This window comes from Acomys minous (assembly GCF_964271855.1).
Source record: "Acomys minous genome assembly, chromosome: 3".
NCBI classification, from domain to species: domain Eukaryota; kingdom Metazoa; phylum Chordata; class Mammalia; order Rodentia; family Muridae; genus Acomys; species Acomys minous.
The window spans coordinates 57208995-57236203 of NC_140485.1; the positions used below are offsets into that span (position 1 = coordinate 57208995).

General features: G+C 53.1%; 1 protein-coding gene across 4 annotated transcripts in view; it reads right to left on the reverse strand.

The window, feature by feature from the left end:
- Positions 1–4550: 4550 nt before the first annotated feature.
- The window catches only part of COL20A1 (collagen type XX alpha 1 chain), a 35043-nt gene continuing 12384 nt past the window's right edge, over positions 4551–27209 (reverse strand). The window contains exons 9-37 of one of the 4 annotated variants that reach the window (XM_084776955.1): positions 26877–27032; positions 26501–26658; positions 26017–26146; positions 24925–25070; positions 24707–24830; positions 24181–24317; positions 23513–23642; positions 23121–23263; positions 22819–22951; positions 22311–22459; positions 22013–22142; positions 19888–19926; positions 18760–18898; positions 16039–16181; positions 15684–15793; positions 15207–15365; positions 15057–15134; positions 14342–14428; positions 13451–13504; positions 8849–8944; positions 8721–8774; positions 8563–8616; positions 8136–8189; positions 7111–7182; positions 6480–6515; positions 6332–6398; positions 6087–6257; positions 5649–5717; positions 4551–4910 (exon numbers count right to left, since the gene is read on the reverse strand). In XM_084776955.1, coding sequence (XP_084633081.1) covers positions 5653–5717; positions 6087–6257; positions 6332–6398; positions 6480–6515; positions 7111–7182; positions 8136–8189; positions 8563–8616; positions 8721–8774; positions 8849–8944; positions 13451–13504; positions 14342–14428; positions 15057–15134; positions 15207–15365; positions 15684–15793; positions 16039–16181; positions 18760–18898; positions 19888–19926; positions 22013–22142; positions 22311–22459; positions 22819–22951; positions 23121–23263; positions 23513–23642; positions 24181–24317; positions 24707–24830; positions 24925–25070; positions 26017–26146; positions 26501–26658; positions 26877–27032 — 3014 coding nt within the window. In that variant the 3' untranslated portion in view covers positions 4551–4910; positions 5649–5652. The remainder of the gene's footprint in view (positions 4911–5648; positions 5718–6086; positions 6258–6331; positions 6399–6479; positions 6516–7110; positions 7183–8135; positions 8190–8562; positions 8617–8720; positions 8775–8848; positions 8945–13450; positions 13505–14341; positions 14429–15056; positions 15135–15206; positions 15366–15683; positions 15794–16038; positions 16182–18759; positions 18899–19887; positions 19927–22012; positions 22143–22310; positions 22460–22818; positions 22952–23120; positions 23264–23512; positions 23643–24180; positions 24318–24706; positions 24831–24924; positions 25071–26016; positions 26147–26500; positions 26659–26876; positions 27033–27209) is intronic. The other 3 variants (XM_084776956.1, XM_084776954.1, XM_084776957.1) reach the window with 3 other exon arrangements.

The following is a 27209-nucleotide window of genomic DNA, read 5'->3' on the forward strand; positions in this document are numbered from 1 at the left end:
CAGGTGCTCAGCTTGCTTGGAGCCTACCCACATTCATAGCTGAGGGGCTGTCTACAGTAGCACCTATTCCTCACTAAACTCACACCAGAGCAAGCCACAAGGCAACTAGGGACCCCTTTGTAGACCAGAGCCTGAGGGAGTATCCACACTGTCACAGGCTGTTTCCTCTCTGCAGCCTGACCTCCCTCACAGAAATCCCAGTGCAGGTGGTGCCACCCCTGTCCCCTATCGCTTCCATCTACTGATGGGCCTGGTGTCCTCTTCTCCCGGGAAGTTGCCTGGCATGACGTCTTCTTGGTAGCTGCAACTGTCACCCATCCTGTAGTACCACCAGCCTCCCAGGGAGTCCCTGGTTTTCCTAGTAAAGTGAGATCTGGGCAGAGAGCCCCAGGGTCCATCCTACAGGGCGGAAGTGACCTCACTGTTCCCACAACTCTTGCGCACTGGTGATTTTCCATGAGAAACATCTGGAAGTCCAGTGCTCCACACTCTGGGCTTCCTGCCACGCATACAATTGAGATCCGTTGGCACAAAGCCACTAGCTGGCCCTGGAATTGTCCTGACCTTTGTGGGGATCCCTGGCATGTGTCCGTGGTGTGCACACAGGCTTTTTAAAGAGCGACATGAGAACACGCCTGAGCTCCTGCAGCTTCACTCTAGTCTTCTCTTTCAATCCGAAGAAAATGCCAGTTGCAACCCTCCAAACTGAGCTGCCGGGGCACAGCTGGAGGCCCACCGCTCAGGACACAATGCCAAGGGGAAGGGTGGAATTGTCAGGTACTGGAGTTTGCACTGGGATTTAGATGGTTCGAAAACACGTTCCGCTTGGATGTGCTGTTTACCCTTGCTGTTTGCAGGTAGGAGTTTCCATTATTTTAATCCTGCCTGACATTTCTTGCTATTTGCTGGCCTCACGGGTGATGCAGATAGAAGACACAGACCATCAGCGTATCTGCGTACCCTTTCTTTCTGACTGCAGTTGCCCATGTCACCAGTACCCAGAAGCCACCACTCTCCTTTGAGTGTATCCATTTCTACATCCAGCTTATTATGTGTGTTCCATCCTGTGGGCTGCGCTGCTGTGCCTGGCTTCTTTACCCTGCACAGCCAGTTCGCATGTGCTTCCTGTGTGCCTACTGCACCATCTATTCCTCCGTTTTCTTCGAAGTGACATTTGGGTTGTCCGAGTTTGTCACTGTGTAAGTGCTGTGGAAGGGTTGTGGTGCGCACACGAGCTTCTCATCCTGGCATTGGGAGGCAGCGGCGTGAGAGTGAAGACTTCAAGGTCACCTTTAATCTCATTCGAGTTTAGGGCAGTCTGGGCTATGTCCTGAATGAAACGCCACTACCAACAAAAGCCTATCTGGGTCTGCGGAGGTGGCTCAGCAGGTAAAGCGAGTGTTTGCTCTGTAGCTATGGCCTGTGTTCAGATCTCCAGCACCCCTATAAAAGCTCAGAGCCCTGGTGACTCTAACTCCTCAGACACTTTCTGCATTTCCTCACAGACAGGCAGGTCCCCTTGCTGGTTAGTCAGTCTAGCCAAACTGGCAAGCTCCAATCTCAGTGAGTGACCACACTGCAAAAAATAAGGGAACAAGTAACAGACATCAACCTCCTCCCCCCACAGGCTACACACACACAGCATGCATGTAGTTGCACGCATGCATGCAAACACACACACACACACACACACACACATACACACACACATTCATGCACACATGTGCACACACACATGATAAAAATACAGTAATTTAAAAAATATCTACATGTTTCTCTCGGGAAAATATGCAAGGCTGGAGAAAACTTGAGCAGCACTGTTATCTGCTGGCCTGGCTAGCATTTCTAAACTTCTCTAAAGCAGCAGAAAGCAAGAAAGCATGCTGATTCTTTTTAAATGCACATGGGACACTGGCCCAGGCCGACCATGTGCGAGGTCTGAAAGCAAGTATGACAAAACGCATGACTGGGTTAGCAGTATACTTCTCTGACTAGCAAGGAGTCAACTAGACCACCACATCTGTGTTTCAGTGGAATTTGGAGAGTGCACCTTCCAACAGTGAAACACTTATGGTAGTTTCTGTGGCATTTGTTGTTTAATGTGTTCTAACCGCTCTGCAGAGGAAAGCGTTATTTAATCAGCAACTCTGGACACTTTCTCCGTTTGTTTTTTGTTTTTGTTTTTGTTTTTGTTTTTTAAGACAGGGTCTCTCTGTGTTAGCCTTGGCTGTCCTGGACTCCCTTTGTAGACCAGGCTGGCCTCGAACTCACAGCAATCCACCTGTCTCTGCCTCCCAAGTGCTGGGGCTAAAGACGTGGGCCACCACCGTCTGGCCTTCTCTGTTGGTTCTTATTCTAGAAGCTTACTCTGGAAGCTGCTCCTTGCTTATGGCAAATGCTTCTAAGGGGGGAAAAAAGCTTTCCACATTGATTGGAAACATCACTGTGCCTTCATCTCCTGATAGCATGACCCCCTGCTGCTCTTGGCACTAGACCATTAGAATAATCTAGCATGATCTTGGTTTAGACTACTGTTGTGCAGCTGCCTGAGGCAGAAAGAGATTGCTGTCCTCAGCTCACACTGTCCCCAGTCCTTTGCAGAGGTCTCCATGTGTCGGCTGGACTCCCCTCCTGACAAAAGCTTCTCCCCGTGAATTTCAAAGTGGGTTTGTGTGTTAAACCTGGAGGTGCTGTGGTCCTCAAAATATCTTTTGCCAGAACCCTTGATATGAAATGTGTGCATTTTCCCCTCTGCCCTCTCACTCCACTGCTGCCTCAGATTTTTATCATCTGGTAGTTTGGGATGTGGAGTTTCCCCAGGAAGGATTTCATGATGAACGTCGCCACTGTCTGCCACATGTGACACCAAGGACACATTTCACAACCCACCATCGGCTCGGCTCTCACGGCCCTGACATCAGTCTGAGAGCTTAGGTCTTTCTCTGATGTTCAGATCTTCAAAGCCTTGCTACCTCAGCCCCATTTACCATTGTCACCTCAAGATACCCATGCCCCCATTTACCACTGCTTCTTCCCTCTGGGCCTCATTATGAGGCTGCTGCCGAACACGCCCCCTGCACCTCTCTGCTTCAACGCAGGCTCTGGGCACTTCTCTCCCCTGACCCTGCAGCTGGCTGACGGTTTCAGCAGCATTCTTGGTCTCGCTTATGTCTCCTGCTGATTTTGTTCCCCAGTTTCTTTTCCACATACCGTCCTTCAAGCTGGCTTCCTTCATTTATTCCTGTTATTTTGGGCTTCGGGTTATTAATATCCTTCCTTTCCTCCATGGTTCATTGTAAGTTTTTAAAAATTAATAGACCAAAGAAAACACAAATTCCTCCTTATCTGACATAGACTGTTCATTTGCCTCAGTGTTTTATCCTCAGATGTTCCTCTTTTCTAGTCAGTACATGCCCTAAACCTTCATAACAATGCTGCTCATGATTTGACCGTGAGTGTACATATATGTACATGTGTATATGTGTTTTAGAATGCATATGTGTGTGCATGCAGGTCCAGAAGGAAACTATTCATTGTCTTATAACAGCTTCTTGAAGATCAATGCTACACACATGTGCAAACACATGCATACATGCAGTGACACATGTACACACAGACACGCACGCACATTCAGAAAACACATGCAATGATAGGCACAGGAAAACTTGCATGTGTGCAATGCTGCATACACAGATGTGCATGCATACACAGATACACATGCCCACAGACATGTACACAGAAACACAGACATGTATGCAGGTATTAGTATACACATATATCTGTGTGCCCACATATGCACACATGTGCCTACACACACTGAGCTGTGGTAGGCTGTTCTTTCATTGGTGTCAAGCATCACTTGTTCTGTGTCAAAACTTTTACCATTCCCCAAGTGATGTGGGCTCCTCTTTGTTTCTGGACTTTGTGCTTAGCTGCACAGATGGCAGCAGTGGGCCAACTACTTAATATTTGTTGAAAAAGGAAATAGAAGTTCCTGACTCTTAGCTGGGCTAGGATTGGGAATGCAGGTATCACGAATTCATGCTATTCTAGACCCTTGTCTGGCAGAGTGGAGTAAGACAGGAAGGCTTAGACAATCTCTCTGAGGTGCTGCCAGAGGATAACCTTGCTCTGAGACCCTGGAGACGAGGAGCCATAGATACCAGGTCTTAAAGTGACATCCCTATTCTGGGAGCCAAGCACAGAGGGACATGCAGATGATCTGGACTTCGTGGACTGGGGTTGGGGTGGGCCAGGGCAGGTGGGCTTTTGACTGAGAGAGACAGTAGGGCTCAAGTGAGGGCACCGCGCTGAGGGAGAGAACTGTCCTGACTACAACCCTGGGACCAGCCCAGCAAACATGACAGCACATGCGAAGGCCCAGAGGCAGCCATAGTGGGCAGCCTGCTGGGCTCTACAGCTGGCAGGAGGCCTGGATTTCACCCTGGAATGACAAGGAGTCCTGAGAAATGGAAGCCGTGACCAGGTTTGTGCCTTACTCGGGGGAGGGGGTGGTGGGGGATGAGAAGGGGTCAGCACAGGATCTGGGCTGAGCCTTGATGAGGCCTGGAGGGAGGAGTCTGGACTTTGAGGAGGCCCGAGAATCCTGGAGAGTTTGAAGTGAGGAGGTGACATCTTGGTGGGAGGCACGGCCGCCAGCAGGGATCACACACCTCACGTAGGCTGATGAGCAAACAGAGGTTTATCTGAATTTGGGGGTGCTACAAAGAAGGGGCTTGCGGGGTGAGCATCACATCACCCTTTTTCCTTCCGACTCCTGCCACGTCAGGCTCTTCCTTTGGCCTCTCTTCTCCACCTTTCCAGGACACAGTCGTTCTTAGTGCTGAGACAAAATGAGGGTGAGGGTGTTGGGGAAGAGCAGGGTGATTTGAAGTGGCAGTGGGAAGGTCCTGGCAAGAGAGAAGGGCAGACTCAGCTGGACTGCAGCCTAGGAGGCCGTGGCCCAGCCTCCTGGCACAGTGAGCTCAGGCTTCCGCACGTTGAGAGGAGCGAGGTCGCCACACACTACCTTTCATTGTGACATGGAAAAAGTAGACCCTTGAGTTGTTCTCCAGTCCCCTGAACAGGGACAAGGCCGTCATCCTCACCCAGGGCTCCACCTTGCCCATAAGTGGTTCCCTGCTCCTGCCACCCACTTTCCATCACATGCGCACCCGAAGCCCTTGTGCCTCAAGCTCCATCATCTACTTGAGTATAAGGCTGTTACACCCACCTGTGCTCACCTGTGCTCACCTGCACTTGTGTTCACAGAGCTCTCACGCCCCACCTGTGTTCACTGCACCTTCCCCACACTCTCAGGCCTCAGGAGCTCTCACCTGGCCAGGTGTTCACTGGACCAAATACCCGAGGCCCAGTCTCTGTAAGCCCCTCCCATTATGGGTCTCCTCCAAGAGCCATGAGCACCCACACTGCGGCTCAAATCTCTGATCCATTCTGGCCCCTCACACTTATTGGCCCAACCAGGGTCTGCAGGACAACCAGCTCCATCCCACTCTCACAGGCAGGGCCTCTTCCCAGGTGGAGACAGCACCATCTCCCACTCTCTCACTGTTCGGCCCAAGAGGATATCCTCCACTCTGCCTATTCCCCCTTCTTACCCGATGGCTGGCGCAATGACAAAAATTCACCTGTTCACTCCAGAGTCTGCCCCTCCTGCCGTCCAGGGCTGCCTATGTGGCTGATAGCTGCTGGCTCACCTGAGAGGAAAGGGGACATCCCAGGGGCATGGAATATAGCAGCTGCAGCTTCCTGTTCTCTGATCTGTCTGTCCAGAGGGAGCTGGGCCCCTTGTGGTGAGCCTGAGCACATCAGGTCTTTGAGGCCCAAGCAAGTACCATAGTGTAGGTTCAATGGCCAAAGTAGATTTTACAGCTTCTAAATGAGGTGGGGTCACCTGTGGACACCCCAGGCTGCTCCTTGTTCATTAAGACATTTTGGGGGGGGGGTAAAGAGGCTGACAGAGAAAGAGGAAAATGCACGCATGCACGCATGCACGCACCCATGTGTGTGCAGGGAACCAGCCACTGTCTGCTTCTAGAATCCCTTCCAAGCAGGAAGCAGGATACCTTGGTCCTCCGGGCGGTGGATATGTCCCCAGTCTCCAGGAAGTAGAGCTTTGTTATGTGATCCAGGGGACTCTACAGATTCATGTTTGCCTGGCTTTGCTGTCTCTACCATGAAGGGCATTGGGGGACGGTCATTCTCATGGAGGAAGGAGTTCAGCTTCAGCAACTGCGCTGGGGAAGGAGACAGCAGCTGGGGCCCAGCCTCACCGGTAAGGATGAGGCAGGGCAGAGTGGTCCTCACTTACTCTCTATGGCTGACTCGCAGGCCTGGCTCACCAGCTGAAAAATGGTAGCGAGGGACTGTGGCTCTCCCTGGAAGGAGGACATGGCTTTGAGGACCCATGGCAGGTGCCACAAGGGAGTCCCAATCTCCAGATTATGGGCCTCACCCACCTTTTCTCCTCGTTCACCTTTGGACCCAGGTAGACCCTGTAGCAGGAGGTAAAGGGGGAAAAACCGCAGTCAGCATAGAGGCAAGGAGCTGCAGGCACAGCAACAGCAACGCGTAGCAGGCTTGACTCCACACAGGCTGACGTGGTGTCGAAGCCCCGACCCAGCTACCAAGTTCCAGGAGTGTGTGCCCTCAGCTCCAGCAAGTGAAGCTGGCCATCCACAGCAGAGACAGTCCCAAGTGGACATGGAGTCATCTGCAAAGGACCTTTCCCCACCTGAGTTCTGTGCTGGGGACTATGGGCGGAGCTCCCAAACAGCTGGAACACTGCCTAGAGAGCAGCCCCCTCCCTTGGCCTGGAGGCAGGCCTGAGCCAAGAACTGCTCATCACCTGGATCCTCCCTGTGCTGTGCCCACATTACACAGCCCACTTGAGGGCTCTAAAGCTGCTGAAACCCTACTCTTCTTGACTGAAGGCTAAGGTGGCCTCCCAGGGAGCTGGGTCCCCACAAGTAAGCTATTGCCCTCCTCCCAATTCTGGGAGCCATGGGGAGCTCTAAACAGGGAGCCCCTGAACCTGTGCTTGCACAGTTCCCTGTTGCTTGGCTGCCTTGCCTTGGGGGGTGTGCTTACCGTGGGCCCCACAGCTCCTGGGGGTCCTCGCTCCCCATTGGTGCCCCTGGCCCCTGCCGAGCCCTGGAACCCCTGAAAAATGCAGATATCAGAGTGTGAGTCTCAAGGAGACTATTCCTTCCCCCTCCCCCAACCTGGCTTGCTATCCAGGGTCCCATTGCCTCACAAGGATAACCCTAGCTGCTCTCAAACCCTGCCCTCCTCCCCAGCATGCTCTAGGTCCTGTGCCCAAACCAGTGTCTATAGAAGCCCATTGGTGCAGCACCCAGGGCAGCCCCTCCCAAGCCCTCCCCTGGCACATAAGACAAAAATGTTACCTATGTTCAATACTCAGAATAGGAGTTCCACCCCTCACCCACTTGTCTATCAGTGTTTCAGGATAGACTACCCACCCCTCACCTACTGTCCATCAGTGTTTATTCTACAGTGAAATGCTCCCTGCTAGGCTCTGGGTACTCTGGCAGAAACACACTGGGATTTCCCCAGACCCAGAGAGTAGTCCTTGTAGCATGTCCTGGTGAGTCTCAGCTGCTGGCCTGAGGCACCCTGTCAAAGGTTCACTGGGTACAGGGCTCACAGTGAAGACCCTCTGGGACTGAGGAAGAACGTCTCAAGGTGCGGAAGCTCCGCGTTTCTGCAGGGCCATGCGGCTGCCTTTGCTGTCCCATTTGTTGGGGAGTCTGGCAGCATCTAGGCACAGCCAGTCTAGCCTACCAGGCTCAGTCAGGAGCCCTGGCACCCCCACCCTGAAGAATTAGGGTGCAGGTATGGTTAGGCCTGTACAAGGGTCCCTTTCCATAGGAACCTGCTCCAGGGGCAATGGTCTTTTCTGGAGTGGAGTTGGGGTGCTTCCGGGTACAGACACCCAGATGCCCAGCAGAGAGAGCCCTGTGGAAATCTGCAGCAGGAACAATCCCCTCCTCCAAAGTGATCTGGACAGTGGCAGGTGATGTTCAGAGCCTTTCTCCCAAACTAGCCTGCCAGGTCCAGTTCTCAGAGCCTTGGGGATCCTGAGCAGGTCCTACCCTGGGGCCAGGTGGTCCAGGCAGGCCAGCGGGTCCCTCCAGTCCTCTCATTCCCTGAAGAGCAGAGGAGGGGGGAATCAAGATGGGGACTTTCTACCGCGACCACCCCAACAGCCCCTGATATGGTCTTCTCACTAGCATTTCTCTTCTATCAACTTGATGTCCTTTGGGTACAGGCCAGTACTGCCCCCCAAGAAGGTGACGTACCCTGGGAAGGTGGGATGTACAACTTGCCCCAGCTCTGACTAGAGAAGCTGCCTCCATTCACCCCACGCCAGGTGACAGCACTTATCCATAGCGTGGGCTGAGATAGCTATCTTGCTAGCCTGGCCTCAGGGAGCAGGGCAGATGAAGAAGCCGCTGTCTCCAAGGCTCTACCTGCTCCCGCTTTCACCCACTCACCACCTACTGGGCCTGGAGCCAGTACCTTTGGTCCCTGTAGGCCAGTTTTCCCAGGGATGCCTTGCTGGCCAGAGACGCCCTGTGAGGGAACAGAGATAATCCACCAGACAGAGGACAATGTCATATGCAGAGGAGGATCCTACCCATAGCCCTGCCCTGCTCTGCCACAGCCCTGGCCATTACCTGTAAGCCTGGGAGGCCATGATCTCCTTTCTCTCCTTTAACTCCTGGTGGCCCCTGGAAGGAAAGATGGACTGAGAGGCAGGGATGAGAGACAAAAGGAAAGAAAACGGGTATAGACCAGCACCTACCATAGGTCCCTGGACTGCACGGCCCTGGGTCCCTGGTGACCCCTGCTGGCCTCCGGGGCCTTCAGGTCCTGTTTGTCCAGGTGGTCCCTGCTCTCCCTGGAGACACAAAGAGAAATTGAGAAGGCATATCCCCCATCCCCTGCTATTCACTCCCTGCCTTCAGCACTGTGTCCACCACCCACCTGGTGGTTTTCACACAAGAGAACAAAGGTGTCCTTAAGTGTACCCTGAGAGGATCCTGCTGGGACCCATCTGTAAGGTACAATCAGCCCCCAGTCACTTATCCAGAGCCATAGACAAGCCACAATAGAGCCAGGGTTCAAAGCTGGTTCCTCACTCTACTCCAGTTCTGCTATTGTGCTCTGGCTCCAAAGGGGCTTGGAGAGGAAATGTGCACAGAAATCACCAAAAGGAGAGAAGGAGCACAGAAATGTGCTGACACATGGGGAAGGAAGGGGTGTCTCCGTAAACTCTGATACCCCAAACATAGGCTGGGTTCCCACAAGCTCTAAGGTGACACCAGATGTTTAAACTGAGATGTTTTTAATTAAACAAGCCACTGCTCCAAACATGATACAACCTATGGCTCAGTCTTCTTAAAGCACAACGATAAGTAAAACACCGCTCGCGGAGCACTGCCACATATGAAACGGTGATGAGGGCCAACACTGTGCTGGCTTCTTAATGATGCGCGAGCCCTTAGCGTGTGGGGAAACAGCAGAATTAATAGCGAGTAGCTTCGAGAAGAAAATTGCTTGATCATGGCCGTAATCACTGAACAAACGATGCATTTATTCTCTGCCTGTTTGATTTGCTTTCCAAATTCCAAATAAACTAAGATTAAAGGAATATCGTTATCATGTAAAAATGCCTTTAGTGAATTGTGCCAGAGGAGAGACAAAGGCATCTGTACTGCTGCACAGTGCCATCTGACAGGGTCGCCAACACCACTAGTGGAGAAAAAGAAACCAGAGTTACAAACATTGGGCAGGTGAGGACAGTGACCATGCACGTGATCCATGGGACTCTGAAGACACGGAGACAAAATAATAACAAGTAAGAAAGCTCGGTATAGGTCTGGAGAGATGGTTCAGAGGTTAAAAGCACTGGTTACTCTTCCAAAGGTCTCGAGTTCAATTCCCAGCACCCAGATGGTGGCTCACAACCTTCTATAGTGAGATCTTCTGGCCTGCAGGTGTACAGGTAGGCAAAACATTGTATACATAATAAATAAATGAACAAATAAATAAGTCTTTTATTTAAAAAGCTGGGCACAAAACCAACCCTCAAGGAGCCAGGCGTGGTGGCGCACGCCTTTAATCCCAGCACTCGGGAGGCAGAGACAGGTGGAACGCTGTGAGTTCGAGGCCAGTCTGGTCTACAAAGTGAGTCCAGGACAGTCAAGGCTACACAGAGAAACCCTGTCTCAAAAAAACAAACAAACAAACAAACAAACACACCTCAAGGAAAGAGCCTGCACATAACCCACGGGAGGCGCTGTAACAAGAACTAAGACCACCAGTTTCACCAGCAGCAAAGGGAAGCAACATTTAGGCATGACCCGGAGCCCTCCAACAAACAGGACACCATGCCCCTGGACAATAAGGCGCAAACTCTGAAAGTACCATTTCTTCCTAAATACAGCTATAGCCTGAACTTGATTCCAGTTCAAACACCAGCAACATTTCCCAGGCTAAACGGATAGGTGAGTTTTACAGTCCAACACTGAACGAGCAAGGAGAATCACCGATGTTCCAAAGAGGACCTGACGGGGCTGGCAAGATTGCTCAGCAGATAGACGCTTCCTGCACAAGCCTGGAGACTTGGGTTCAATCCCTGGAACTCACATAAAGGTGGACGTTGAGGACAGGGTTGTCCTCTGACCTGCACACGCACACGCACACGCGCACACGCACGCACACGCACGGCTGGCTGTGGGTTGAATCTGCCTGTGTTGAAGTTGTAGCTATGGAGGTTTACTGTCATTCATGATGCTTGGACCTGTCCAGTGGACAGGAACAGTTTGGCCAGGCTGAGCACATGGGCCTGGTAGACAAGCCAGTGGGGGAGGGTAGGACTAGGTGAGATTGTCCTCACCAGCAGGGCTCAAGCCTTAGGGGACAGGGACTAGATGCTAGATTTTCAAGGACTGGAGATGGCTCTTTCTACCTCACACCAAGCAAGCTGGGGATGAGCCGACATGTGCAGGTCTGCAAGGTCCAGAAGCTCCAGAGAAACCAGAGGGTGTCCACTTTCTACTCCCAGGCTGAGGAAGGCCTTTTAAATGCTAATTGTATTGAACACTTATGTATTTAGTGTTTGTGGACACATGTGTGGAGGTCGGAGGACAGCTTCTGTCAGTTTTGTCCTTCACAATGTGGGTCCTGAGAGTCAAACTCATGTAGTCAGGCTTGGTGGCAAGCATGTCACCTTTTGAGGCATCCTTCCCACCTTGGGAGGCCTTTTTAAACAGCCTACACAATTCAAAATCCAGAAGAAATAGAGCAATAGTGCCGGGGCCGGGCAGTGGTGGCGCATGCCTTTAATCCCAGCACTTGGGAGGCAGAGGCAGGCAGATCGATGTGAGTTTGAGGCCAGCCTGGTCTACAAAGTGACTCCAGGACAGGCAAGGCTATCACAGAGAGACTCTGACTTGAAAAACAAAACAAAAACCCAAACAAACAAACAAAAAAAGAAATTAAAAAAAAAAAAAGAAATAGAGCAATAATGTAGACTGGTCAAAAACTGCCCTAAAAACCTGTATAGAAACTAGTCACAAACAAGGTCAAAGGGCACAGGACAAATGGCAAGGAAGTCACAAGTCATTTCAGCAGCATAGCTGACTCCAAACTGTAAAACATCCCAGAGAGGAGAGCTGGAGGACACGTTTGTAACATGAAAATCCTGGCAGTTTCTGAAAGATGCTAGCATAGCAAGCAAGCTAGAACAGTAAATTTCAGGCTAGTACAGGCTACACAGAGAGACCTCCCCCAAACATACAAGCCAGAAGAACCAAACCAAACAAAACCACAATCATGCCCATTTTTACCCACCAGGCTGCCTACTATCAGCCAGCCATCCAGGCGAGGTCTGCAGAGCAGCTGGCCCGCCTTGGGAGAACAGGTACACATTGCTGAGCGTCCAAGAGGCACAGCCGGCACTGTGCATAGAAGGACCCAGGGAATCCATCCCTGAGGACTGGTGAACTCCTGCAGAATGTGCCCACACAGGGAAGTGCACTGCAGCACCTTCAGAGGCGCTGAGCACTCACTTCACTAGCCACACATGTCCGCAGTGCAAAGACCTCAGCCAGCTCTGCCCAAGGACACACAGTCCTTCCTCAAAGGCACAGTGCCAGGGTGAGGGCAGGGCAAGGTATAGGGTGCAGTGTTTCAGACCCTCTGGAAGACTCAGAGGTGGGTGAGGGTGGCAAGGCCAGGGAGAAGCATATTCCAGCAGCTGCCGCCACTCTGTGCACAGCTTGTGCTCTGTACATGTGGCGTTCTGGCCTACCAGTCTAGAATGAGGCAGGAATAGCACCTTGTAGGCCGCTGTGGGGGTATGGTGCTGCGGCTGAAGTACACTGCTGTCACCTTCACATGCCTCAGACTGAGACCCTCATCCCAACAAACCCGTAGACTCTATCGCGCCAGTCCCCACCCCGTGTAATGAAACCAATTCTCCCACTCTCGCCCAAGAAAACCAGCCTACGGAGGACTGTCATTTAGCTGTTTAATCTGCAAGACTATAGGAAAAACGCTGTCCTTTCCACAGTCAGATGGTGTTTATTGAGACCGGCACAAGTCTCACCTAATGAGGCTTGTGAGAATGGAGCACACACAAACATAGGTTTCCCGAGCCTGCCTGATTTTGTCTGTGCAGCGCACATGCTGTCTGAGCCTGTAGTCATCGCTGCTGCTCTAGTACTTGGCAGTGTTCTGAACCCAGACTTAGATGGAGGGCAAAACACGGTCTATATTTTTCTCCAAATAATCCCTTATAAACTCATTTTACTCATCAAGATCAACTTTAATGAGTCACTCTTTGGGCTGCTGGTGCCATCCCAGTTGGTATAGATAGTAATTCTACATCTCAAAAAAAAAAAAAAAAGTCACACTGTATTCTTGACACACCCACAAACCTCTGCAGAGTCGGACCCGCTCCCCAACATGCCCATAGACCCTGTAGATGCCACAAATTCTGAGGCTAATCATGTTTGAAACCGCTTTGGAACTCAGTCTCCTGTGAACTGTAGATGAAGAGTTAGCAAGAGTCAATGGAAGGGGATGAAGAGTGAGCTGAGGAGCTGGGCAGCCAGGCCACACTCACTGCCCCCCCCCAAGCCTCAGTTTCCCCACCTGTGCCATATGGGAGATCCTTCCTGTAAGAGTGGGTGATGAGCAAATATCCACCAAATTCTAGGTTCGGGGCCAGATGTCCAGCAGGGGTCGGGGAACACAGAGAAACCGCTGATTTATTTCCCTGTGCTGTCAGAGCCCTGCTTTTCTACAGCTGGGAGCCCTTTCCTGTGCTCTGAATTTGCAGGGTTCTCCCACTGCAGGTCAGACCAGGCTCATGGCTCCTGTACTCCATAAGGCCTACCTTGGGCCCAGGATGTCCTTGCAGTCCTGGGGTGCCATTCCTTCCAGGGAGGCCCTGTGAAGATACAGACAGGACTGAGCATCAGGCCCAGCATGGTCCATAGTCCCACTCAGGCTCCCTCTCATATCCAGTCTCCTCCAGCCGTGGATTCCTATCTGTGTGGCCAGGAGAAAAAGGATCCTCCAAGATCAAGGGCATCCTTACTGACCTCCTCCTCGCTGCTGGGCACCCACTGGAGTGAGGCAGATTTGAGGTCACACCCTGAGCCTATAGACAATGAGGCCTGTGGACTACCATGTGCAGAGTAAGTGGTCTGGACAGGTGCCCTGTGACCACTGACTCCGGAAGCATTGCCACCCTGCAAGACTGGTCCAGGAGCCTTGAGCTTGCAGAGAGAACACTGGAAGATGTGTGAACATCCTCTGAGGATGCCATGGCCTGCCCAAGGTAGAGAGGCTTATGGTGCTGGCCAGCTCCTCCCCAGTGCCCAAGGCAGAGCTGCCTGCAAGGCTATGGGTCACAGTTTGCCCACCAGCTGCCACCAGGACAGTCCTGGAGACCAGCTGGACCTGGACTCATTCCATCAGGAATACTGGAGAAACTTGAGTTCCTTGTAGGGAAAGGCCAACACCTGCCCACAGATGGAGAACATATCTAAAAGGAAAATGCTCAGCCAATGTGCAGGGTGGCTGGCCAGACTGGCCTGGTGGGCCTGCTAGTCATGGAGGAAACCTAAGGAAACCAGTACTCTGGGCAACATGCCCAGGGAGGGCTGTTGGTAGGTCTGGTTTTCTGAAGGCTGATGGGAGGGGGCATATGTAGACCACACCACCCCCACCAATGGCAGCATAAATCACTGGTCTCCCCCAGGGGAGAAGATGAAGGACTCACAGGAGGGCCTTGGGGCCCTGGTGGCCCAGGGGTCTCAGATGAGCAGGCACAGGCTGAACGGAAGGCTGGGCATGTCTCTCCATCCCGCTGGAAGAAAAGACATCATTTGCTCAACGGACCTTTCCCTGGAAGTCAGGAAGCCTGTAGAGCTGTCATCGGAGGGAGGACAGGTCAGGTCAGAGTGAAGGCTCTCAGCCCTGTGTATGCAGCGGCCTCAGGGCGCCCTTCCTGGATATCAATATGAGCCCTATGGCATGATGGAGTCTCCCTTTCCTCACTTCCCCCCAGGCTCCTAGCATGGCCAAGCTCAGTGTGGGTTCTAGTCCCCAGCAGGCCTAGGATGGTTCCACAGCCCCCCCTGAATGAACCTCTACCTGTAGAGAAGGGGAAACAGCCTCTCCAGGACTGACCAGGGATTTCTGACACACAGTTGTCAGTCACTGATGGAAAGTGGGTGTCCTGCATATGTCCCAGTCCATGGCAGCCGCTGTAGCTGTAGATGAAGCTTCTTGGCCTTCCCTCCAAATGCCTGTGGGACTTTCCTTATTCAGCCGCCCCCCACCCCACCCATGATATCTCATTCAGAGAGTCTGCTTTCATCTCTCTCCGCATAGTGGGTCTAGTCATGTCAACTACCCCCGATTCTGTGTCAGGGAGCCTTATATGCACTCTCATGGGACCGAGGGACAATACCCAGGGCCTTGCTGCCACCTACCAATGCAGGAAGCTCGCAGCACCTGTCCTTGTCTGCCCAGGTGTCACTGCACACAATCTGCAACATCTGGATCTGGAACTGTGAAGCAGGGGAAAGGTCAGGCCCCACAGGCAGAACTCACCCATCCCACAAAACAAGGCCCAAACCTACTGTGGCTGAGCTGCTCCGTGGCCCTCTGGCCTTGGCTAGCCTCCCTAGTGTGACGAAACCAGCTGTGGGTGGGCTGCCAGAATCCCCGATGGGCCGCTCAGCCACCTTCCGACAGTCCACGTAAAGTCTGACCTTGGAGTGGCCTACAGCCACATGCACCTGTAGACACCATAGTCAGTCTCCCACCTGAGATCACATCAAGACAGATTAAAGAGGCCCAACACGTAGGGTCTGGGGGCAGATCCTGATGGAACCTCCTAGGGCCTCAGCTTTCCCCAGAGAAAGCTGCTGCAGGAGCCTTCCAAAGAGAAGAATTTGCTCTCTGACTCAAATTAAGGAGGGACAGTCAGAGCAGAGGCGCACCAGGGCCATAGGTAGAGATCAACTAATGTTCAACTCTCAGGGGAGACAACCACATGCAGGGAAGGCCACGAGAGGGTCAGGGCCCACAGAGCTCATGCAGGCAGTTCTCAGGACCTTGTGGAAGCTTCCGAAGAAAACCTTCTTTGCCTCCTGCAGGTCAAAGGTGACTTCCTGCAAGGCTGCCCTGGGATCATGGTTGAAGTAAGTCAGAGACTTTCTGCCAGCTGCCAGGGAGGACAGGGAGCAGATGACAACGGTAAGTTGGAAGAGGGTGGCCAGTGACAGACCAAATGCAAAGCTGTGGTGCTTTCCGGGGTCTGTTGATGACGGGTGCGCATGCCTAGCTGCCTGGGGAGAACCACAACTTGCACTAGGGTTGGCATTCTTGGGCTCATGTTCTATGAGGTTAAGAAGGGAAACAGGGGCCCCATCCCCCAACTGCCAAGGGTGAAATGGGGCCCACAGTCACCATCCAGCAGGACCCCAAGGATGGGCTGGAAGTCCTCAGCCATGATCTGCCACAGTGCAAAGGCTTCTCGGGGTGTCTCGGGGAGCAGACGCACAAGGAAGACGATGGTGTACTCTGGTGGCAGGGTTGCTGAGTAGATGTCACTGGAGAGGCAAGGGGTTGGAACAGACATCAGGGGACTGTGATGAGGTCTCCCTGTCTTCATTCTGCATAAGGAAATGGGAGTACAGCAGAGCAGCCCCGACCCAAAACTGTCAAGAGTTCAACAAGACGTGCCAAGGCTCCTGGGCCCACAGACCATCTGTTCCCTGAAGCCAGGACAAGGTGGCAATGGAGGTCACTGGGTAAGGACTGATGAGACCCTTATGCCCAGTAGCACTGTAGGTGACAAGGGCCCTGACTAGGCAGACTATAGCAGGAAGGTCCCTTGAGCAGTCCTGGGGTTCAGGAGTTGCTCCCACTGAGTCTATATGCTGAGGTGTCAGAGTAGGCGGTAGGCCACAGTAGCCCACGCTGGAGCAAGCTGTCAGAGCCTGGGCTGGCTACACCACAGTAACCCTTTCCCATCCCCCTGAGTTCTAGGATTCCAGGCGCCACCTCACACAGAACAACTGCAGTTCTCCAAACACACTGACCGCATGTTCTCCACTCTACCACAAGAAAGGAATCTCCTTCACAGCAGCCACTTGGGTTAAGTGAGCACTCTGAGGAAACTAGTTATCTGTCCCGCCCTCTTCTGGAGCCCCAGAAAGGCAAATAGATAGACCGAGAGCCACAGAAAAAGCCACTCACGTGAGGAGAGGGACAACAAAGGGAACTCGCTACTAAGGGTGTAGACAGCTTTGATGAGGCTTGTGGTGAGAGGGGAGACAAGACAGCAGGGGAGACAAGGGGGAAACGAGACCTCAGCGGCCTGCGCTGTGGTTAAAGGATGAACCACCTGCTCTATGGTAGAACTCCCCCACCACCAATAAAGAGGTGTGTTGTAAGACATGGTCCTCCAAACAGCACGGCTGCCACCCTCACCAGGCCAGCTATGCCTGCTTCCAAGAGGCCATGACAGTTGGACCTTAGGGGAAGGAGGTGGGATCCTTGGAGCCTCGCCTGAGAGTCCAGCCATCCCTCCTGCACAGCCGCCTGCATGAAATTCCGTCCTGGCTGCATGTAATTCTGCCCTGGCTGCACGCTGCCTTGTGTCTCTAGCGTCTATAACTTGGGAGAACTTAATTGAAGGGGAATGTCATTCATGTGGCTATGGGGATGTCACCACTCATGCTGGGTAAAGGCTCCTTCCTGGTGGAGTTGCTTTAGGCTCCTGTAAGCAGCCTCTTACCCATGCTTTGCAAGTGAGCCCAACTGACTTATAAGGAATAGGTAGATGCCATTTAAGTCTCCTTAGGCTGGAAAATCTGGGGCAGAGTGGGAAGGAGGGACAAGGGAGGAAAGAAGAGATGGTGAGAGAAACCAAGAGACAGACATTAAGACGGGGTACAGCAGGGCCGCGCATAGTGGCGCACGCCTTTAATCCCAGCACTTGGGAGGCAGAGGGAGGTGGATCCCTGGTCTACAAAGTGAGTCTCAGGACAGCCAGGACCACACAGAGAAATGCTGTCTTGAAAAACAACAAACAAACAAAAAGGCCGAGGGAGAGCCAAATGTGCCAACTCTGACATGAGGACCAGGGACACCCGATGGCAAGGCCAAACACAAAGGACATGTAGCAATGGCTATGCCTGCCTCAAAGGACACTCCTCACAAGAAAATGCACAAGTTGATCTTATAGATAAGAGCCTTGTAGAGCTGGGAGTGTAGATCAGTATAGGCACTATGGGAAATAAAGTAGAGGATCCTCGGAAAATCAAACAAGAGCTGCCAGACGCTCTGGCGAGTCCAGGGAGGGCAGCCCCAAGCCTCTCTCCTGCTTGACCAAGAGGCTTCCGCATGCACCTGCCCAAAGCTTCTATCTGTTCTAATGGAGGGGTACGAGCAAGGACAAGATCTCCAGCTTGCTGCCTTCACCTGGACCCCACGGTGCTGTGGGAGCCCATGCCGCCATGCCCAGTCCACGCGTGGCCACGTTTCTTGCTGATGGGAGCATGCGGTAGTGGAATGAACGTCAGGGCTTCTACCTCTGTGAGGCCGTATTTTTATTTTTGTTACATGCCCAGGTCTCAGTTCTTTCAGGGTGTGGGAAGTGAGCCTGCTGCTCAGTCATACTGTGTGTGTCAAAGTTCAGGTAAATGACTCAAGCGTGAGGCTAGTAGGTATTGGCACCTACTGGACACCAGGGTCCTAGTGAGCCTTCTCATGCTTCTTGGAAAGCACGTACATCTTACACATCTAGGATGGTGGTAGATTTGCCAGTCAGATGCACAGCCACTTAGAGGGGATGGTGCCATGGCTTGCATGAAGAATTCTGTGAATATGGGTGACCTCTGGGCCACCTAGAGAAAAGACCCATGCATAGCTTCAAGTCATGCTGAGCACGGAGCCTAATTCCACACACGAGACTTTATTAATCTGTCAGACGAGAGTTTCTGGAGTGCGTGGGGGCTGAAGCCAAGCAGTCTGTGTTCTGTTGACATGATGTCAGAAGCTACTCAGTTCTGGGCCAAGGTCATGGCAGAGCCACAGAGTACTTGGCAGGCCCCATACCAACTCTTCCCACCCAAGTCTGCACAGCCCCTCCCCATGCTCCCGCTTCCCTTGGGCGCCTCGCACCTGGCCCGCCGCATCAGTTGAGCGTCCTTGAAGAGAGTGAAGGTCGGGGCCATGCCCACGGCTGAGGGCTCCATGGCCACCCCTCGAACAGAGGCATACTCCTTTGCCACGAGGCCAAAGGCTGCCATCAGGTCAAACCCTGGTGGAACAGGAAGTGATCAGGGGAGAGGGAGGGGTGGCCTGAGGGGAACAGTGAGAGGCTGGAGCAGAGTCCTGTAGGTGGCCATGGGCCCAGCACTGCCCTCCAAAGAAGAATCTAGCTGCTTTCTAGCCATGCTGGGCCATGCTGTTCCCCTTCCTCAGCTCCAGTTCTGACACGGGGGCAATTGCTCGCCCAGATGCTCCAGCTTTGAAAGCCAGATACAGAGCACAGTGGAACCCTTGACACTCAGCGCCAGCCACCTGCCTCACACACCTACCACGCTCTGCCCCAACCAAGCTCCAAGTTTCTTCTCTTTAGGGAAGACCTTGCTGAATCCCACTCTGGCCATCAAGGAAGCCTCAGGCAGCCCCTTTTGCTCTTTGTAGCCAGAGAACTCTATGGTCATGACCCCAGCTGCAGGCTGAGACTAGCATATGAGCCATTGGGGTTATCAGAGTCATGGTGGGTCCCCAAGTACAAGCTCCTTTTAAAGTATTAATTGTCACAAATAAGAGAGCTCTCTTCCTAGGGTGCAGGTGAGGTTCACCCTTCATACCGCAGAGCCCATCTGCCTGCCCTATATGTTTAAGGCCCTCCCTTGTTGGACAGAATCCCCAGTTGTGCCCCATGCTGAGCATCTGCTACCCACCCTCTTGCACAGCACTTACAAGGACTCCGGGCTTTGTATGACTTACCCCAGACGCCTGGCAACAGGGAGTCACCTAGGGCCTGAGTGTACTTAGCCACCTCCGCCTCTGCCCTGCACGTTGACTGATGCTAACTTTGGAACCCCTCGGTTCCCCCACTGTGAAACAGGAATAAAACTTCCCAGCCAGCCCTGAGGCCTGCCTGAGAAGTTACAGGCCTTGACCAGCACCCTGTGGCTGATCCAGGATCATGGGTGTTCTGCCTCAACTTGGTACGAGTCAAGAAAAGCAAAGCAAGCAGTCTACAGAGCACAGCTGACACAAATATACAGGGCCTACCTGAGAGGGGACTGTCCTGGTGCAGGGCTGGGCAGGCTGCTGGGAAGACACGGAGAGGAAGGTAAGTCATGTCAAAGCTAGCCCAACTACCAGGAGGGGCACTTCATGGGCACTATCAGGCCTCTGGCGAGCACAGGGGGACCTCTGCTCAAGCAGGCCATGCCCTACCTGCCTCCTTTTGTAGCTCCCACCCTGCAGTTTCCATTCCTCACCACCATCTGCGCTCTTACTTAGTGAGCAGGTAGGCCCTGCCTACCCTGTACCCCCCAGGGCAAAATGAAGGTTCCACTGTGGACTCTGCCTAAAAAAATATATGCCTCAAATGAACCCTAGGTAACCAGATAATAGGGTCAGGGAGATGACTGGATTCAGTGAAGAGCACATGCCTGGAGCCAGGGATACAGGTTGACTCTGTAGCCAAATAAGAGGCAGATGGAGTCCCAGGCAAATGGTCATCCACTGAGCAGTAAGGAACCAATAGCCATAGGCATTTGGGTTATAGCTAGATGACCTCAGAGGGGGCACTATAACTGAGGTAGTGGGAATCACAGCCTCTGAAGGCCCTATACTCTGAGAAGCTGTGGCTCTCAGGTGATTGTTCACTGCTGAGTCTGGCCTTGTAGGTTGGAGGATACCAGCCCACCAGAGACCTATCATGTCTTGTGGCATCAAAAGCAGGTCTCTCTTTCGCAGAACCCTCCATACTCTACCATTTCCCAGTCACTCTAATCCAGTCTGCTCTGTTTGCTTTGAGCATTCTGCTATCCATGGCCTCTCCACAGTCTATGTTGGACACGTGGCCTCGCTGGCTCTGGGGCCTCACTGGGTCTGGGGCCTTGCTGGCTCTGGGGCCTCACTGGGTCTGGGGCCTTGCTGGCTCTGAGGCCTCACTGGGTCTGGGGCCTTGCTGGCTCTGGGGTCTCACTAGGTCTGGGGTCTCACTGGATCTGGGATCTCACTGGGTCTGGGGTCTCACTGGCTCCGAGGCTTTACTGCCTCTGGGGCCTCACTGGCTATGAGGCCTCACTAGCTATGAGGCCTCACTGGCTTTGAGGTCTCACTGGCTATGAGGCCTCACTGGCTATGAGGCCTCACTAGCTATGAGGCCTCACTGGCTATGAGGTCTCACTGGCTATGAGGTCTCACTGGCTATGAGGTCTCACTGGCTATGAGGTCTCACTGGCTATGAGGTCTCACTGGCTATGAGGTCTCACTGGCTATGAGGTCTCACTGGCTATGGGGTCTCACTGGCTATGAGGCCTCACTGGCTATGAGGTCTCAGTGGTTATGAGGCCTCACTGGCTATGAGGTCTCACTGGTTATGAGGCCTCACTGGCTATGAGGCCTCACTGGCTATGAGGCCTCACTGGCTATGAGGTCTCACTGGTTATGAGGCCTCACTGGCTATGAGGTCTCACTGGCTATGAGGCCTCACTGGCTATGAGGTCTCACTGGCTATGATCTCACTGGCTATGAGGCCTCACTGGCTATGAGGTCTCACTGGCTATGAGGTCTCACTGGTTATGAGGCCTCACTGGCTATGAGGTCTCACTGGCTATGAGGCCTCACTGGCTATGAGGTCTCACTGGTTATGAGGTCTCACTGTCTATGAGGTCTCACTGGCTATGAGGTCTCACTGGCTATGAGGTCTCACTGGCTATGAGGTCTCACTGGCTATGAGGCCTCACTGGCTATGAGGTCTCACTGGCTATGAGGTCTCACTGGCTATGAGGTCTCACTGGCTCTGGGGCCTCACTGGCTATGAGGTCTCACTGGCTATGAGGTCTCACTGGCTATGAGGCCTCACTGGCTATGAGGTCTCACTGGCTATGAGGTCTCACTGGCTATGAGGTCTCACTGGCTCTGGGGCCTCACTGGCTATGAGGTCTCACTGGCTATGAGGTCTCACTGGCTATGAGGCCTCACTGGCTATGAGGTCTCACTGGCTATGAGGTCTCACTGGCTATGAGGTCTCACTGGCTATGAGGTCTCACTGGCTATGAGGTCTAAATGGGTCCAGCATCTGGCCTAGTCTGAGGTCTAACCAGGTCTAGCACGCAGCTGGACCTTGAATCTGGCTTGGACTTAGGGTGTATAAGAAGCTGCAGCATTGGTGCCTACTAACCTGTGCGGTGTGTGGCAGACACTGCTACACTTTCCCCTGCTCCATAGACAGCTGAGACCAGGACTCTGTACTTGGTAGCAGACATCAGATCAGGAAGTACAGCTTGGTTCTCGGTGCCTGGTACAGAGATCTGTCGTGGGGAGGAGACGTCTGAGCCGCCCCTCTTAGACTGCCTTCTTCGTTTAAGGTTGTACACCCTCTGCTCATCTTCCCCTCCAAAAAAAAAGCTGCTACCCACAATAGACATATAAAATCAGTACCTAAATCCCTAGGTGGCTCCTAGCCTTCATAGACTCACCGATTTCTCTGGTCCTGAGCCTGAGGCTAGTGCATAGTTGAGTCGATAATGGAGGATATGGCCACTTGGTGGTGTCCAGCTGACCTGCAGACTGTTGGGGGTCTCCGAGGACAAGACCAGGCTAGATGGGGGGCTCCTCCTTGCTGCAGCTATCCAGGCAATGTGGAATTCAAGGCTCTCCAGAATGGAGGTACCCACGGCCAGAAGGCCAGCTGGCCAGGCAGCTCTGCATTGTGTCTTATGTCCTGCCCAACCCTACACAGTGGCCCTTCTGAGTCCTCCAATACCCCTGGAAGGTCTTGCACAGAGGCTGTGTCACCTGTGCTGGGGAACTTGGACCTCGGCTGCCCCAGGAACCTTTACCCACTGTGGTCTCAGATCCAGTCGAGCCCAGAGTCTCAGGGACTCAGGGAGCCTGCTTGCCAGTGGGTCTGAGAGTATGAGGTCCTGGGTCCCTTATGTGCTGCTCCTGTCCCAAGACCATCTGAATGGAGATTGGGCCACTTACAGGGGATGTAGCGGAGGGACACAGGGTCACTGCGGGTGCCGTCCCTGTAGTAGGCAAGGATGGTGATCTCATATTCTGCATGCCGCATCAGGCCAGGCAAGACGGCTGTGCCAAGGGTCCCTGGTACAGAGATCTAGAGAGAGGAGAGTCCAGAGTCCACCGGGATCATAGGAAACTTCACCTCAAAGGACAGATTCACAGGCTATGGGCAGACAGGTGTTTTCAAGATACAGGACTGGGATGGGCAGGGATCTGGGGCCAAAGGAGTTTCTCTGAAAGGTCGCCTGCCCTTGTCTTCTTACCTCATGGGCTTTCCCCTCCCCCAAGGGCATCCACTTGATCTGATACACCAGCACACCAGACAAGGCAGTGGCCAACCATGACAGCTTTACTGCATCTCCCGGGAGCTCCATCACAGACAGCTGGCTAGGGCTAGGAGCTTTCTCTGGAAGGCGGGATGTATAAATGGAGGGTAGAGTGCTGACCTGAACTGTTGATTTCAGACAAGGGTCAGCCAGCCGTATGGAGGAATGTCCCCAGCCCCTTGTGACTCTGTAGACTTTATCGCATCTATCCAGAGACTTGTCCCCACCTAGCCTAGCACAGCCAGAACAGACACCCAACAGGCCCTTCAGCAGGACATGAGGACACAGTGCAGCTCCGCCCACCTCCAGACTTGACGTCACTGACTCACTTGTGGTCACATGGCCAGTCAGCATGGAGGAACCGCCCCCGGGGTAAAAACATGTGACTCGGACATTGTACATGGTAGAGGAAGAAAGTGGGCCCAGGGTAGCTGAGGTAGCGTTCCCAGGAAGCTGAACCTGTGGAAGGCATACAGGCAGTCCCATCAGGCATGTGAGCTCCTACCAAGGTGGGGACCCAGGCTCAGGATCTGAGCTGGCCCGTGACTCCCAAAATAGGAAAAAAATGCAATCAGCCATGGACACCAGAATGCCCATGAGTAGGGACTCTCCCTGTCTCACATTTTCACCCCCACAGACCCTTCTGCCTCTAAATCAGGTGTGGCCGCAGTCTCAGCATGACATCACTGTGCATACATGTGTGCACATGCACATGGATGTATACGTGTCTTTCCTTTAGGTCTCCCCCTCCCAATTCCTGCCAGACACAGCCCCCTAGAGGGCTAGGACATGATCAACACTGTGTCCCTTGCACCGTCCCAAAGGCTGAGTATAAGGAGGCTAAACAGATGTGGACTGAGGGTGTAAGCAAGAGGGGAAATGATGTGGAGTGAGAGCCCATGGATGCTAGGCTCCCCATGCCTGTGTCAATGCTGGCTCTACCTAGGGTTCTGGGTCCCCCAGGAGGCCCTTGAAACTTTTAGGGCCCTGCTCTTACCTGCCCAGAGTGGCTGCCATCACTAGAGATATAGCTGACCTTGACCAGGCGCACAGGCCTCTGGGCTTCCCAGGACACACAGGTTGAGTTGTAGCTCACATCTGAGAAACTCAGGTGTCTTGGGGGTCCAAGGACAGCTGCAGAGCACAACAAAGCCTCAGGCACTGGCATCCCCACCCTTAGGACTGGAAAAAGGGTGGGAAGTATTGGGCCTGAGGGGCATATGGATCCTCCAGAGTTATGTGTGGTCTCCTACCCTGGAGCAAGTTAAAGAACAGAGCAGTGTAAATGCTATGTCAGTGGTTCTCAATCTGTGGGTCCTGAACCCTTTAGGGGCTGAATGACCCTTTCAAAGGAGTCGCCTAAAACCAACTGAAAAGATACTTACATTATGACTCACAACAGTAGCAAAATTACAGCTAAGAAGTAGCAACAAAAATAAATTTATGGTTAGGGGAGTCACCACAGCATGAGGGACTGTATTAGGGACGTTGAGAACCACTGTGCTATGTGAACAGACACTCACAGGTCCTGGCACGGATGTTCCGGGCCTCACTGGCCTCTGGTCCCCGAAGGCTCTGCACTGAAACCTCATAGTCCTGGCCTGGCTCCAGGCCATCCAGCAGTACCTCAGGCTGTCCCACACGTAGCTGGCAGGGACATGGTGACACCGGTCTACTCTCAGCACTAAGCACCCGCCCCCTACATCTGCACCACCCCAGTCTCCCTTCCTCCATCTCTCACCTCTCTTTTTTGCCCCTCCCCAGCGGAGGCAGCCAGCAAGTACCGCACCAAGTATTGAGTGGCCCCAGCAGAGGGCTGCCAGGTGAGGCGGAGTGTTCTGGGTGTCGCTGCAGCTAGGGTCAGTGCCCCAGGTGGAGGCAGAGGTGCTGAGGAGGGGATGATCATCAGGGCCGAGGCGGAGGAGAGGGTAGGAGGGAGAAGGAGTCTCAGGGGACTTGTGGCCCATGCAAAAATATATGTCCACAGATATGGACAAAGGAGCCCTTTTCCAGTGATAAGACTTTGAGCAGTAGGGTTGTACAGATGGGCCACAGCCAGGTAGGCAACCACCAAGCAGAGCACAGGACTCTAAGTCACAGGTCTCAAATGTCAGTGGGCTGTGTTTTTCAGCTCAGTTCTGGGGAAGCCATTCACCCTGCTGGTGTAAGGCAATTTGCTACAAAGGTGGTGAGGGATGTAGCCTCTAGGTTGAAACACCCCCCCCCCCAACACACACACACACCCTCACATAATTATGAAGCCATCTTTGACCAGAAGAGGCAGAGAACAGAGTGAAAGTTGCCAGGGCTGCGTGAAGGACGTGGGTTGTCAATGAAATGTGCAGTTTTCTTTTGGGAATGATGCCATTTGTGTAAGTAGCCCTTAATTATACTGTTCCTTTTTTGTTTATGTTTTTGTTTTTTGAGACAGGGTTTCTCTATGTAACCCTGGCTGCCCTGGAGCTCACTGTGTAGACCAAGCTGGGCTTGGACTCACGGAGATCCACTTGTCCCTGTAGAGTGCTGGGATTAAAGGTCTGTGTCAAATCCTGAATTTCCTGACAACCACCCATTGTCCCCTGTAGGTGAGTGAGTGTGAGCACATGAGTTCTATCTCAACAGAGCTGTTAACCAGGAATCATCGTAGCTCCAGCAGGAGCCAAGAGCCAGTGGCCTCAGCCATGTGAGGTCACCAGACAGGATGGGAGCCTTAGAACAAGCAGCAGTAATAATGAAGCATGGTACGGCATCACCGTTAGACCCAGAGCTGCCTGTGGCCATGCCTTGCTAGTACTATCCCCAAGGGCAGGACCAGACAATGTTACCCCTCTACCTGTAGTTGCCCGGCCTTGCAGGCTCTTGCCAAACCCACTTTCATAGACAGGAAACACAGAGACCAAATATTCTGTGTTGGAGGTCAGGTTTCGTAGCTCCATGGATGAGATGGGCCCTTCCACCATCGCCTAGGCAGGAGAACTCCATCAACAGGGTGTAGACTTGGCAGACATGATACTGCCATCCTGAGAGATCAGGTCTCCACACGGAGCAGCGCAGCACCGGTCACCATGGAGACATGCAAGACCGTGAAATTGACCTATCAATGCGTCATCAAAACTGCATCTGGTGCCTACAGCCGCTGCCCAGGACCTCCCAACCCCGCCCTCCTCTGCCCTCCTGCCTCATGTGGACTCATCTTCTGGAATCCTTCAGTCTAGTGCTCATCCACAGCTCAGCAGAACCCACCTGAACCATGCTGGTGGAGTCCTGTCGGCTGCCCAACTCCCAAGGATGGTCTGAAGCAGGGAGCCCCCTCTTACCTCCTTGGGGGCACCACCCCTGGAAGGCTGCCATACAATTAGATACTTGAGGGGTAGGTATAAGGCTGGAGTCCAAGACAGGTGAATGCTGGATGAAGTGACATGGGTTAGGGTCAGTCCAGTGGGCACGGGGACCAGAGTAGCTGCTGCTGGTTTGACTGCAAGGAAAGGTAGTTAGAGACCAAGGAAAGACATCCATCTACTCCCCCTGGTGGCCATGTAAGGAGGTACAGGGAAATCCCTCTATATCCACCCTCAACAAATCCAAGGATACATTCCAACCTGGTTTAGGCTACACACCCTCATGGACCATGAAATTTGCCTGATGTGGCTTCAGTCTTCCTGTGCCTCTGTCACTGTGGTGCTGTGTGCTTACCTGGGCTCTTCTTGCCTTGGATTTTTTGGCAAATGAGGCGGCTGAGCAGATCAGCTAAGGTGGCCAGCTGAGGGAAGTCCAGCACATTGTGGACAGTGATGTCCAGTGGCTGGGATGCCAGGAGCTTCAGTTCAGCATCATCGGCGTTCTTCACACCTGTTTTGGGGAAGTGTGTGCCAACAGGCCACACTGAGGCTTCCATCATATTTACAGACGAGACTGTAGAGGAGGGACCTACCAGAGTCCCCAACATATGGGGGCTGGGGGTGGGGGCACAAACTGAAGCCATATGTCCTAGATCCCATGGGGTCTCAATGAAACATAGGAATGGAG